The sequence below is a fragment of the Anthonomus grandis genome, chromosome 13 (assembly GCF_022605725.1).
Source record: "Anthonomus grandis grandis chromosome 13, icAntGran1.3, whole genome shotgun sequence".
Taxonomy (NCBI): Eukaryota; Metazoa; Arthropoda; class Insecta; order Coleoptera; family Curculionidae; genus Anthonomus; species Anthonomus grandis.
In genome coordinates, this window is record NC_065558.1 from 2,563,794 (window position 1) to 2,578,449 (window position 14,656).

The following is a 14,656-nucleotide window of genomic DNA, read 5'->3' on the forward strand; positions in this document are numbered from 1 at the left end:
AAAAGATTATCAAGGCCTCGAAAAACCACGTATAACATGGATAAAATTATTATTAGAATAAGCAAGGGTAATCCATTTTTAAGTTTCGCCCAAATAAAACGTGAAATAGCAGACCAATATGGCGTCAATATTTCTGCAAGAACAATAAGAAGAAGATTATGTGAAAAAGATCTCAAAGGTTGTGTAGCTAGGAAAAAACCACTTGTTTCAAAAAGAAATATTAAAAAAAGATTGGCATTTGCTAAACAACATATAAATAAGGACATTAATTTTTGGAAAACCATATTATGGAGCGATGAAATCAAGATTAATAGATTTGGAAATGATGGAAAATGCTATGTTAGACGTCCTCCCAATCGTGCCTTAAACCCTAGGTACACAATTAAAACTGTTAAGCATGGAGGAGGATCAATTATGATATGGGGAGCAATGTCATGGCATGGTGTTGGACCTATTCATCGTATAGAGGGAATAATGGACCAATACAAGTATAGGGAGATTTTGCAGAATGTTATGGAACCATACATGGAGCATTTTATGCCAATTACATGTAAGTTCATGCACGATAATGATCCAAAACATTCTGCAAAATCAATAAAACGATGGTTTACTAAAAATGTGGTAGATGTTTTGGAATGGCCGCCACAAAGCCCAGACCTGAACCCTCTGGAAAATTTGTGGGATCACGTTAAAACCAAAATTAAGGTATTAAATCCCTCAAATCTGGATGAACTATGGCAAAACTTCCAAGAGGCTTGGAACAGTATTCCGGCAAGCGTGTGTGCAAAATTGGTGGAGTCAATATCCAAGCGATTAAGTGAAGTTATAAAAAATAAAGGATACCCAACAAAATATTAAATTGGTTTTGGTGAAAGTAAATATTTTTTAAGTGTGCTATTTAAATGGCCAGCATTTCTTTAGTTTTTTTGTTATGTTTCTTATATATTTAAAATACTCTTTTAATTTTAATTAAATACAACTCTTTGTAGAACATCTAAGCTAAATATATTATAAAAAAAATAGAAAATGGTATTTAATATTTTTTATCGCAATTTAGAAAAGTGTGCTATTTATATGACCATAACTGTATGTATTAGGGGAACTGAGTTGGCACTTCCATTTATATAAACAATTTTACCACCAACAAATAGCTTTATTATATGTTATGCAGAGAAGTTTGTAATTCTGGTGAAAGCCAAGTCACGCGTCGTCCTGCGTGAGCGACTAGTTCCGTCCGATGCGGGCGGTGCGGTCGATCCGAATTTATCAAATTATAAAAAACTATAGCGCTGTCCTACGTGCAGTCGCATTGGTAATAAAAATGTTTCGTACGAAATTCGCGCGGTATGTCCAATCAAATTATTTGATTTTTCCACACGAATCGCATCAGTAGTAGTTCAGTAGTAGACCTGTCTCAATACGTGTTTTTTCGATGGCCGACACATTTTTAGAATTGTTAATAGAGGCGGTTAGAAATTCTAAGTTCCTATGGGACATGACTGATAAAAGGTACCATAATCGACTGTTGGTGGATAGGGAGTGGACGAAAATAGCTAAAGAATTAGGGGAAACAAGTAAGATAAAAAAAATATTGCTTTTTTATGTTTAATTACGAATTTAAATATAATGTACATATTTATTAAGTTTAAAATACTCAGTGGCGTTTGGTGTAAGTTTTATGCTAGGTTAGTATTGGAAAACTGAAAAAAAAACTGAATATTATGGCATGTACGTAATATTATATAAACACAACATTATAATTGATTTAACTATACACGTTGTATTGGTTGTAGTGTAAAGAATCTGCAAAACTTTTTTCTTATAATTGCAACTTTCTTCGTGGAAGCATTATTATTTTTTTGTCGGTGGTACGTATGCTCGGGGATCAATCTTAGCATTTTTCATGTCACAATCTGATATTCCCTCAAAGTCTATAATAATGTTATGCAACAATGTGATAGCTTTGACGATATGCACAGCATTTTCTACTTTAGTTTCTATAGCTTTTCCTAAAATCGGGAATTTACTAACTATGCTACCAAATGAACATTCCACAATCATCCTTGCCCTTGATAATCGGTAGTTAAACGTATCATTTTCGGTTCCCTCTTGCAATTGGGATCGCGGGAAAGGGCGCATAAGGTATTCCGTAAGAGGACAAGCTTCATCCCCAAGAAAAACAAAGGGTGTTGTAATTGTTGAATCTGGTAGTGTTGTTTCTTCAGGTAATGGAATTGTTCCTGATTCTATTCCACGTCGTATTGGACAAGAATCAAAAAAATAATCTTTAATAAATAATCTGTCCAAAAAAATAATGTCTGTTGAATTCCTTTTTTTATTTTCTTTCTTCGTCTGACACTTCGCACCTTAAGTACCACATTCTCACACAGTAAAATTTTACGTCTGTTCGACCAACCTATTTTTGCAAGACTGATCAAGTCTAGTCGCCATATCTTGTGCCTAGACGCACGAACTGAGAAACGAAAATGAGAAATATAAAAAAATATATATTTTATAAATTTTAAGTTTTTAGCTTGTCAGCTGCACGTTTCTTTTCAAACTCAGAAAATGCTTTATTGTCAATACAAACACAGAAGTTGCAGACAAAGCCAAAACATAATACAATTGACAAAAATTACAACAAAAATAGATTAAAATGTAAGTCATCATGAGGCTTTTTTCAGTCTTATACACAGAATTAAACTTTTCAACATTAGTATATTTGAATGGATCAGAAATATTCGTATATTAATTTTGTTACAATTGCCTTTCCTAAAACAAAGAGTTCTATAATGCATAATGGTTGAACATCTTTGACTTTCAAGTGGGTATTTTTGTATGTCTGTCTAATAATTTTAATAAGGTGGTAACATCTGTTCGAATTTTGAGTATTGTATGTAATGTTGGTCTGTTGTAACTGCATAGCGTTGTTACAGGATGTATGGCAAGAGATTAGTATCTTTTTTTAACTGGGTCTTGACAAGTCACTTGTGACTTATAGTGCTGCCCATATATAAAAGGAACTGTAATTTGAATTGTAATAATGAAACTATAATTTCTGAAGCCAGAAAAACTGCAGTGCAAAGTGTCAGCATAGATTGGGAGCTTTGCAAGCTTTTCAGCAATCATTCAAATTCCACATATCAGTTACACATTACATGATATTGATATCATTTCAAAAAAAAATTAAAGTTTCAACATAAAGTGAAAAAGAAAATGATGAGACTCATAATTGGTCACTTACAAGCTGCAATGTCAGGGGCTTTTTTTCAAATTTGGGGCTAGTTTTTAAAGATTTTATTCTTTTTCTCTCAATAAAATATTGTAATATAAAAATATTACAGTATATTACCCTTCAAATAGATGCGTATATACCTATATCACCTCTATAATTTAATCCAGAGTTTTTTGTTACTTTTTAGTACTTTATGTCTTATTTGTAAATGATGTGGTTGTGGGTTTATTGGTTAGACTAAAGAAAACCATTTTTCCAAAGGTGATTTTGAATTATATTTAGTTCATCTTCAGGGATCTCTACAATAGGATAAAAGAAGACATATTTTTTTTGCACAAAAGGAAACAAAAATAAAATAAATTAAAAAAAAGAAACATCAACTAAACATAAGGATAATGAAATTTAAATATGAAAAAACTAGTATAAATATCTCTAAATCATCAACTATAAAATCCAAGAGAATAAAGACTACCTTAATAAACTTAACTTGATTTAATAAACTTAACACAGAGTTTAGAACATCTCAAGAACAATCTGTATAAAGTCCTAACTTTTTTTATATAATACAATCATTTATCCAGGAAGGATTTAGAATGTTCAAATTGCGGAAAATTAGATAAAATTTGCCTTAAATGGTAGGTAATTCATTACACCTAGTTTTTCACTACTAGAATCTTTTATAAAGGCAAAACATACCTACTTGTGCTCTTTAATTGTAAGAGTTACCTGTGCTCTTCAGACTAAAAGTTCTATATGATCTTGTAAAATGGGTTAACTTACATCAGCTTAACGTTTTTTTTAAATTATTCTTGGTCATCTACTAAGCTCAACGTAGACGTTCTCGTAAAAAAGGCTTTCGGTCTCTTTAAAAAAGAAAAATTTACAAAACATATAACACAAGAATTTTGAAGATTGAGGATTGAGGTTATGGTCAAAGGCTTCCTAGAAGAATCATATAGTTCCGTATTTCGAACGTTAGAAAGTGACACACCCACTTTTTATATTTTGTAAACAAACAATGTCTCAAACTTTTTACATTTTTATAAATTAATTAATAATAAACGCAAATAAAATGGAATTTCCTAGGATAAAGAGGCTCCCGGAAAATATCGTGATTCGTCTCGGAAACCGTCAGATTTACGGATGTCGCAAACACGGCACCCAATTACACACGACCAGGCAATTTTACCAGAACATTTTTCCCAACTTTACAGTTATAAATGTGGAAAAACCACCGTGCTTTATAAGGAAATTCAGCCCCGATGGTAAATATGCGATCGCTTTCTCTGCGGACCAGAGCTCATTGGAGGTGTATTGGTATCAAGGACCTGCCGCTGCAGCTGATCTGCTGCGGAAGATTGGAAATCTCAATAAACTGGATGCTAAAACCCAGGAGGAAGTTAAGAGGAAAATATTTTTGAAATTTTTCAAGGTAACCAATTAGTTTTAGAGATCCTGTTGACTACATTGCAAACAGAACATTAAAAATGTTAGGTTTAGTCAATTAACTTACTTAAGGCTAAAACAATGTCTCACCATCACTGCATTAATTTAACTTACATTAAATTACTCTTAATGGAATATTTTCTTCATATATCAACACTTTGATAATATGTTCTCCAGCAAGAGCTCACTTGGATTAATGTTGTCGGGTCATAGTGCTATAGTATACACATTCAAACGATGTTTGTATACTATAATCATACATATAATCTCCCAATGATAAAACAATAAACTGTCAAGGCATAATAGTGGATAATCAAGCAATACCTGCGACAAAGACTATAAAATATTTGGGAATTATTATAGACAACAACCTCCAATGGGACCATCACATCAAATATGTTGTTCAAAAGATTAGATGTGTCATGCCAAAATTAAACTATTTGAAAGGCTTCCTGTCAACGAATCAATTAAAAACTCTATATTTTTTATTAGTGCAGTCACATTTGATCTATGGAATAATTGGTTGGGGAGGAGTGCTAAACTCACATATTACAGGTTTAGAAATAACTCAAAAATGGGCACTTAAAATTGTATTTAACAAAAGTAGGTTTTTTCCATCGGATACATTATATGGCATAAGTGGTGTCATGGATATTAGACAGCTTTTCTGTTATAGAATGCTCTTAAGATCGTTTAAGAAACCTCAAGAAAGTTTAGTTTCTAACGAAACAAACTATAATTTAAGGTCTTCAAATAAAGTTATTATTCCAAAATGCAAAAAAATCTGCGAATAGAGAAGCTGGCTATACCTAACTCCCAGACTATATAATAAAATCCCGATGATGATATTAAATGTTGTGAAAGTTTTATTAGTTTTAAAAGAAAAGTGTCAGACTGGTTACTGAGGGTACTATCGCGAGAGGATTTAAACAGTTTTGTAAACCGAAAAGAAAACAAATATTAAATTATATACCCAAAGACTTATATTGAAGTGAAAAAGCTTGCTTTTTCGACAATACTTATGAACGTTTATTACGGTAAATTTATGGTAAAATATGTACTAATATCGAGATTAATATTAAATTAAAATTGTATTTTACATTTGTTTAATAAACGTCCTATATAGCATGAAAGTTTGACACAGATTTTTAAGATTTGTTGCACTCAAGTAACACTCTGGACTTAACGACATTAAATCTTCTATCGTTCTCTCAACATTACTACCCTTTAAATGCAATATGTTCTATAATTTAATACACTTTTATAGTCTGATACTGTTGAAAAAATTAGCTGTCTTATTCCCTCTAGAGGTACACGACTAAATTAACTCTTCCATATTGGGTATCATTTCACAAATTATGGATGAAGTGTGTTATCCAGACCACTTAGGCTTACAACAATTGGATTATTTTAAAGTCAAAAACTTTTTAAATCTTCAACAAAGCTGGGCGGTCAATTAAACCATTAATAATCTTATAGACAAAACAGACATCATTAATTTTTATTATCTTAGATGAAGACTCTAGAATATTTAAATATTGATGTTGATTCAATCAAATTTAAAGTTGCAAAAGTTTATGAATTTCCTCTGAACTTGTTTGAACTTATCAATATGTGTAGCATAGAATGGAGACTAAAACACAGATGCATACTCTAATTAAGATTTTTACCAAAGATCAGTATAAAATTGTTAAAGATGGAAGTGAAAAATCATGTGTTAACTATAGAATAAAACCCAGAGTTTTTATTGATAAAATTAATGAAATTATTGCATTATAATGATCCTGCAAAGTGATTTTGGTGTCAAACAAGATTTTCCCTTTACCAGAGTTAAAATTTTTTAAATTTTTACCATTTATAGAATAGATTGTTAATTTCACATTGATTTCTAAAAAAACTAATGTAAAAACCTTTACTAACACTAAGACATTAAGATAGAGGACGTTTATACCACACCAATGAAAAAAATTATCCAAGCTTTGCTGCAAAATGGTGGCAAAATCAGATTCAGAAATAATAATCTTATGTATTTTCCTGACATCTGCATTCTTACTTTGATTTTATTTCATATTTTGTGATATAAATAGTAAGAAGTAACTTTTTAAATTTTACATTAATTTTTTACTTTACACTTTACAATAACGTTAGAACTGTACATTTTCCAGTTAAAACATCTGATAAATATAACAACGAATGAGCAACTAAACAGAGAATGTAGCCTATTTAGTGATGACGGGCGTTATGTGATAATAGGATCAGCCTCGTACATTCCAGAGGAAATCCGACCCCATTTTTATGAGATTTACACCAATAATGAGTCTGTTACTCCTACAATGAGGTATTAGGACATGGGTGGAGTTAGGATATAGAAATATAGGTTACAATGGCTTTGCTGTATCCAAACTCCACCGGTGATTATAATATTCCTAATAATTTCTAAATAACTAAAAATTGCTGCTTTTCAGATCTCCTTTGGAGGATTATACATTGCATTTAGTGGACTTACACCTAGGAAAGCTCTGTGATAAAAGGCACTTTAAGGTAGACAAGATATTTTTGTCACACAATCAAGGATTGTACTTATACAAAGATACCTTGGCTGTTCTGTCAGTTCAACATCAAATGATCCATATATTCCAAATTTTAGATGGAATGTTTGTTGACGTGAGAAAAATTGGCAGGTTCTGCTATGAAGATGACTTATATTTATATAATCTTGTTTACCCTAGTGAGAGGGCATTTAAGGATGTCTCCATCAATTCATTGAAGCATCGGCTCTTAACTTTTTTATATAAAAGGGCTTCATCTATTAGTAGTAACACTGGTGATCCTACAGAAATTCGAAAGTTTTACCTATACTTTGATAATTTCCACTCATTAAAAATGTGGAAAATGCAGCTTTTGGATGAAAACCACCTGCTTATAAAATATGCCAGCGAGGAAGTGGTCACATTGAAACAAACTGATGCGAATAGTAGTGAGCCTCAATTTTTAGTAGTGTACAATATCATGGATAGCAAAGTTATTGCAGTTTATGAAAATAGTTCCTCGGAGCTGTTAAAACTTTATGAAAATTTTAGTGACTGTTTTAGGAATGCTTGCCTACACAGTAACACACAGTTCACATGCAATCCATCAAATAATTTGTATGCTAGACTACATCAGTCCAGGTAACAATTAATATTATTTAAGAAATTAAATTTGCTATACTTAAAATGTTATTCTAGATATAAACATACTATCATGATAGCCAAATTTGGGGGGAAATCTGAAGCAATACGAAGGATATTAGCTCATCTACCAATAAGTGCCCAATCTTATACAACTTCTCCTTATTTAGACTATTCTCTGTTTGTTTATGATGATAAGTGGATTTCTGTAATGGAGAGGCCCAAACCTTGCGGTGAACACCCTATTAGGTAAAGCTGTAAAAGTAAGTCAATATAAAAATTACAATGTTATATTTTTAGATTTAATGCAACCAATTCAGGTTATCTAAAGTTTCGCCTATATGTGGATAACCATAAACATTTGGTTTCATCTGCCAGGCGACTTGTTGCATTCACGTTTCATCCGACCGATCCATTCGCGGTGTCGGTTCAAAGAACGAATTCTGAATATATTGTGAATTTTCATGTCAGATTTGATAACCAAGACATAGATTATAATCCAGATGATGACAGGGATAACTGTATATGACCCAAGATATGGATTGAGGAAAATGATTGTTCTTTATTATAATGTTGGAACTGATTGGGTATAAAAGCGATAATTAGAATTTGGTGCACCCTCCAAGCATTATTCTATGGTATATGAATGAATCTGAAACTTTTTATTAAATCAATGCAATTTCATATTTTCACTAATAAACTGCCATTAATAAACTTTAAGATTTTATTCTTCTAAATACTGGTGTATAGTTCCTGGTTAACAGCCATCATGTAAATAAAAACTTTATATTTCTATTTTTATAACATTTTTAAGATATGATCCAATAAACATTGTCCATCTTTGAATTTTATTTTATTAATATCACAGTTTAGAAACTCCTTAAGCACACTGTATACCCTACTCAAATCAAACAATACATGGTTAGTACCAATTATATGATCATGATAAAGCCTCCTTTTGCTTCTATCATGCATCATCTCCAATCTGCTTGTTGCAATATACCTCAAAAAATCATAAAACTGATCATAATTTATACCAAATAAGGCCTTTAACATGATTTGACAATGCTCTTCAAAGCCTTCCATATCATTACAATCGGCAATTTCACTTCTAACATTAGCATAATTATTTTTTAGTGCCTGCCACATTGTCTCTATATTACACCCATTCACCCAGTTATGATTAATTGATATGGTATCTCTGAGGTTCCATACTTGATGGTACCAACCTGAGGGTACAAATATAGCTTCTCCTGCATTTTGAATTACCTCAAAGCATTTTCTTGAGTGGGACACCCCTTCAATGTCATAGGGTAGATTGTTGGATTTGTCTTTTAAGAACTGTTCTTCTCCTGGTGGGAAAAATATCCATCGTTTTTGACCGCATATATTTACTGACCAGCTATAGGAGTTGAATACATCTGCATGTAAAGGGGTCCTGGAACAATAGAGTGACAAAAAAAGTTTAATTTTTTCATTCAAATTTCAAGCTATAAATGAGTAATAAATTTATAAATGAAAATTATCATGATTCAGTAAGGACAGGAGAAACTATTATTTGATGGCATATGATAATTAAATAATGCTGCATATAATTCTTTTAAACTCCTAAGAAATTATATGATATTTTCAATCCAAAATGTGACTCAAGTTGAGAAAAGGATGGCTTCTAAATTGTGTAATTTGCAAAAATTTAAGATATACATATGTCACAGAATACCAGATGCGAAAGATCGCGGATATAAGCTCCCGATATTCGATGCCCTTGAAAAGGATGGTTTGGACTGGCCGCACCAATGCATTTTTAAGTTTTTTTTTTTGTAGGAATAGATGTTCTGCACTATAATTTCGCTGGGATATTATAATGCATTTATAATGTCAAAATAGAAATAGGCTTAAATAAAACAGAATGTAAGGGTTCTTGAGTACATTTTTATTTCATTTAACAGATTTAAGGATCTTATTTAATAAAACATTAAAGATGAAACAAAATTTTTAATTTTCTTTTAGAAAAGAATCTGATTTTTTGTCAGATGATAAATCTCTGTTGGCGAATTTTAAAGTATAAAATATTTTAAGTCGTATAAATAATTTTATTAAATACTGGAAAGGAAAGTTATCACATGGGTGAATAAAATTAATGCTTTTCATTATCTCGAAATATTTTTGTGAAATTCCTTCTTTATTGCAATTTGTTTGAAATAATTTAACAAAAACATTTTCCAATTTATATATTAGGCATATCAATTGTTCATTTGGCGACTTCAGACTCCTTTCAATGTTTTCGATAACACTGTCACTGTCATTATGGTACTGTTTAAGTCTAGTAAATAAGTTGTTGTCTAAAACATTAGCATCACTGGCAAATTTTAAACAAATATCACATTTATGAATTTTTGGAGTTTTATTAATTAAGTGCCCACAGACGTACATAAATGCATTTTACGTTGGCAAGTTTTCCTTTTTGTAATCATAATCTTGCAGGGTAATTACTTTAATTTTTTGCTCTGGAATAATTTTTTTTTGCAAAGTCGCATGTTTAGTATTATTCAAATGCTCTAAGAGAATTCCTAAGTCGTCAGCACAATTCATGTGATTTGAATGCAAAAAAGTTTGACAAAAAAGTTTTCTGAAGCCCTTTCAAATTCTATTGGAGTTGGATTTATGGAATTGCCTTGTTGTTGTCTAGTACAGCCTTTATTGTTATCATATAACAAGTACGAAATTTACATTTTAAAGTTACATTTTGTTTTTTTTGTTAAAAATTTTCAAGTTTTCTAAAAATATCCACATCATTTAAATATGATATTTGAAAATCTAATCCTTTAAATGCAATTTTGTACTGGTTGGGATGAGTAACATTAACTGAATTTAATAAATCAAATAATTTATCGAATTTTTCCAATACTTCAATGGTAGGTGCAGCTTCAGCTGGCAAAATGCCCAAAGTCATCTGAGTTTGCATGCCAAAAGCTACCGTTTGACTAAGCACTTGAGCCGCTAGCTTGACCTTCATTTTTTGAAAATTGGATGGAAAAATATGAGCATCACTAAGCTTGGGGGCGTATCTGTAGGATTGCTTTTTATCTTCTATATAGAATTTTTCAATATGGTCCCAGGATGTTCGTTTGTTTTTAAAACGCATTTTGCATTAAATTATTTCTTGTTGCTTTTTATAAATGAGGAGTTTCAAAAAAATATATAAGATTAAAATCACCTGTGGTAAAGTTTGGATTTTTTTGGTATAACATTTAGTAAATTAGCAAGCTGGATAAAATTTGAGCCCATATCTGTAACAAGTCCTTTCACATATAATCCAATTTCCGATAGTTTATGTATGCACTTATTTAGAATTATTTTAATATCCGGAGCCTTAAGTTGCGTATTTATAAAAAATAAGCTATTGGTTGTTTACAGTTATGAAACAAACCTCTAGCCACATTTTGAGCTACATGGGAGTCATTTGCATCGCTTCCTGTATATTCTAATTCAATAATTTTAACCCTACCAATATCAAAGCATAAATTGGATTTAAAAGAGGTCAAATCTCTCAATACAAATATTACAATATTTATCCAATTCAGACATTGTTTTTACTTTCAGTTTTAAAGAATGAAATATGTGGTTATTTTCCAATCCAGGCCTACAAATTAAAATGTTTATTCATTAACTCCAAAGTAGGTTTAGATGGTAAAATAAAAACTTTTTCTAAAAATCTATAACTTTTTGGACCCAAAAAATATAGAGTAAGTGCAAATTTTTTATATTCTTCAGTGTATCTTCTTGCCTTGGGCACTTTATTTTTTAACGTGGACTGAATTTTAACAATGTTTGAAAAACTTTTGTTAAGATATTTGTCACACTTATACCCCCCCATTTCAACAAAAATAATACTAAAAAAATATTTAAAAAAAATACAAATATATTATTTCAATTTAATTATTAATCATAAACACGCGTACTACGCAAAGAAAATTAGAAGCACGCGGCGCGGAGGCTTGCAGCAAATTAAACCCCTTGCCATCGTACTAGGCGTGTAATGGAAATCCATCACCCAGGAGGCGTGTCTGAAGTCTGGCGCTCGCACGCGTATTTTCGATCAGTTTCGCATCTGTATTCTGTAAATCTGTGCCTATGTAGCTAAGATAAGATTTCATGCAAAATGTAGAGATGAAAATCATCAACTTTCTTTAAGGGGTTAACACCACCTTTGAACTTCAAGACTGTTTTTTTTATTATTTGTTGCTTAAATGATCGCTTATACTTCGGAGATTAAGAAAAGTACTGAATTATAAGTAAATTGCAGAATTATAGTAAGAGTAAACGATGTTTTCAGTATTGAAAAACTTGTGCCGAAGATTAATGAGCGTTTTTCAAACGGCTCCGGCCGTATTTTTCACGGATTTGCATACTAATGCTTACATCAAACATTTTGTATAACAGTTCAGTAAAGCCTATCGTAGGATTTTCTGAAAATATCTAATACATTTTGTTTAATAATTAAAATCAATAAAAACATGGTTAAAAGTAGCATATTCTCTAAAAAGTCTATAATTCAAAAGCAAATCAATATTTCAACAAATCCCTTAGAAAGATCATAGATATTATGCCATAAAATACTATCTCTTTTTTCTGCAATGCGATAATAACTGGAGGAACTACACTCAGGACCAGTTGTACCTGTTTTGCAAGAAGTGCTGTATAAAATAGGCTGTAGTAAGTTAACTTTTTCATACAGAAAAAAAAAACAATTTACACTTCAAAGTATCAACAATAAAATACCAGAATATAATTTCTTTCCGTTGTTTGTGTATTCTTGGAAAAAAATTTAGCATGTAGAGATCATTTTACAGTTAAGTCTCGAAAGTGGAGTAATCCTTAAGAATTAGTAATAAACTACATACTACTGTACAAAAATTTTTCGTTTATAGCTAATAAATGTCATTGATGTACAGTAATTTATACACTTATTTTGAAATTTTAATAAAGCATATGAAGAATATTATTTTTAATTGCCTTCCATGGACATTTAAATGTGTGCTTTTCAGGCAATTAATGATATTTCTTATATATGTGTTTAAGTGTCTGAAGAATTTAAAAAATATCATAAATGTGTGGAAGCAGTCGAAAATGTATTCTCAATGTTTTAAGTAACTGAGTGCCTAAATTTAAATAATGCATATTATTATACTTAATAAAGACAATTTATTTTATGATAAATTTATGTTAAAGAGCCTGTAAAAATAGGCAATCAGGGATATTCTATTTTTTTTAAGCATGACAAGAAAATGTAAACTTAGTATGTTTGTTATTAAGATAGTAGTGGTTCAAATAGCTGATAAAATATTTTCATACCATGTTCCCTTGAGGCCCATATAAACAAACCTATAATCATCATCCAAACAATTGGTAAAATACTCATTTAACCAATCAGAGGAGAAAAAAATTGGCACTTGATAAAATTCGTCCTGTCTATGCTGCAATTTTAAATGCCAATCTTTGAGATAGTATAGAGTCTCACTGCTAGATCTCCATATGTCAAGGTATTCATGTAAGTTACTTTCTTTGCATTTTTGTGAATTGAAGTATCTGTCTGAGCAGTCATAGATCATCACTTTAGTGTTGCCATACTTTTCTTGCAAGTAATCTATGTTGGGTTCTCCGTTTTTTAACCAGTTTTTAGTGGCGCTCCAATTAAGGCTTATATTTTTAATAATGCAGGGAGTATTTTGTAAGAGGTAATTTCTAAAGAAGTCTGAATAGGTCTCAGATTCTGCGTTAATGACTGGTATCTCAGTGGTGTCTAATGAATCAGTTGAATTTGGTAAATTTACTATATCTGCCTCAATTTCAAATTCCATGGCATCTTGGGGGTTTCATGACGGTATCAAGTATAAATAAATAGACCCTGCTAGTGGTGAAACAAAGAGGTTATGTCACGGAAAAAAGGTTATGTTGTTATGTACGAATTTTCTTCTTTTTTCCATCAAAAGCCACTAACATATGACACACTAGCTAACTTCTCACAACGCCGTTTTATCAGAAGCGCCTGTCTGCAGGGACTCGATCCAATGTGGTATAGCTTGACAAGATGTTGGCGGGAAATTTGAATTTCGTTTTTTGTTAAGCTGGTTTTGGTAGTGTAATAATTTATCAAATGAAGGACTTTACTACATAATTGTGACATATGTGAATTTTATTAGTCTATTCACCCCCTTCAAAAATCTGTAACAAATTTTTAGAGTGCATGCAGTGTTTCATCAAGCCTTCGTATAATAAACTTGAGTATTATCTGTCATAAAGGTAATATTAACTTTGTTTATACCTACAGCATCCTTGACATATTAAGAAAAATCATAAATTAATTGATCCTTTCTGCTTGAAAATAAAAAGGCCACTGGAAACTTCTCTCAAAATTCTTCAAGTACTAAGATAAAGTGATCATTTTAAAATCGTACATTTTTAAAATAGTTCTGTCTGTATAGAGTTTATTATAATCAACCATATTATTTTGATAAAAGGATCAAAACACATTACCCTTGCCTTTTGTAAAAAAGAATAGGGAACCATACCCTAAATTGAATACAATACAATACCGATCATACAATTCAACACTCATAAACTCATTTTTATGCGTTTGTTATAACTCTTTTTAAGGCTCCACAGGTCAGTATATTAATATATAAGTATGAAAACATTTTTTTAATTCTTCATATATTTTTCGAATTTTATAATATATCAAAAACTTCGCATAAATTACGGTTTTTTTCTTTTAGGCAAGATGAACCAAGATTTCGAGTGGCGA

The 14,656-nt window shown here is 31.0% G+C and overlaps 2 protein-coding genes across 3 annotated transcripts; one reads left to right on the forward strand and one right to left on the reverse strand.

Moving 5' to 3' along the window:
* The first annotated feature begins 4,006 nt into the window (after positions 1-4,006).
* Positions 4,007-8,697, forward strand: LOC126744284 (DET1 homolog). 2 transcript variants are annotated; one of them, XM_050451665.1, is made up of 5 exons: positions 4,007-4,667; positions 6,847-7,019; positions 7,147-7,658; positions 7,774-7,851; positions 7,909-8,074. In XM_050451665.1, the coding sequence occupies exons 1-5, from the start codon at positions 4,308-4,310 to the stop codon at positions 7,926-7,928; spliced, it is 1,143 nt and encodes a 380-aa protein (XP_050307622.1). In that variant the 5' UTR covers positions 4,007-4,307; the 3' UTR covers positions 7,929-8,074. The 2 variants fall into 2 exon arrangements, with proteins under 2 accessions (XP_050307622.1, XP_050307621.1); XM_050451664.1 differs by adding an exon at positions 8,152-8,697 and having other exon boundaries at positions 4,029-4,667; positions 7,147-7,851; positions 7,909-8,100.
* LOC126744287 (2-oxoglutarate and iron-dependent oxygenase JMJD4) lies at positions 8,562-13,819 on the reverse strand. The gene is made up of 2 exons (XM_050451667.1): positions 13,207-13,819; positions 8,562-9,289 (listed from the first exon to the last, which is right to left on the reverse strand). Exons 1-2 carry the CDS (start codon positions 13,710-13,712, stop codon positions 8,650-8,652), a joined length of 1,146 nt encoding a protein of 381 aa, XP_050307624.1. The 5' UTR covers positions 13,713-13,819; the 3' UTR covers positions 8,562-8,649.
* Between the last annotated feature and the right edge of the window lie 837 nt (positions 13,820-14,656).

Excerpts from the sequence above, each read along its gene's own strand:
- LOC126744284 (XM_050451664.1), top strand. The coding sequence starts at position 4,308 with ATGGAATTTCCTAGGATAAAGAGGCTCCCGGAAAATATCGTGATTCGT. Across the intron at positions 4,668-6,846 it reads TATTTTTGAAATTTTTCAAG|TTAAAACATCTGATAAATAT; the intron begins GTAACCAATTAG and ends TACATTTTCCAG. Across the intron at positions 8,101-8,151 it reads TGCGGTGAACACCCTATTAG|ATTTAATGCAACCAATTCAG; the intron begins GTAAAGCTGTAA and ends TTATATTTTTAG.
- LOC126744287 (XM_050451667.1), bottom strand. The coding sequence starts at position 13,712 with ATGGAATTTGAAATTGAGGCAGATATAGTAAATTTACCAAATTCAACT. Across the intron at positions 9,290-13,206 it reads ATGGGCCTCAAGGGAACATG|GACCCCTTTACATGCAGATG; the intron begins GTATGAAAATAT and ends CTATTGTTCCAG.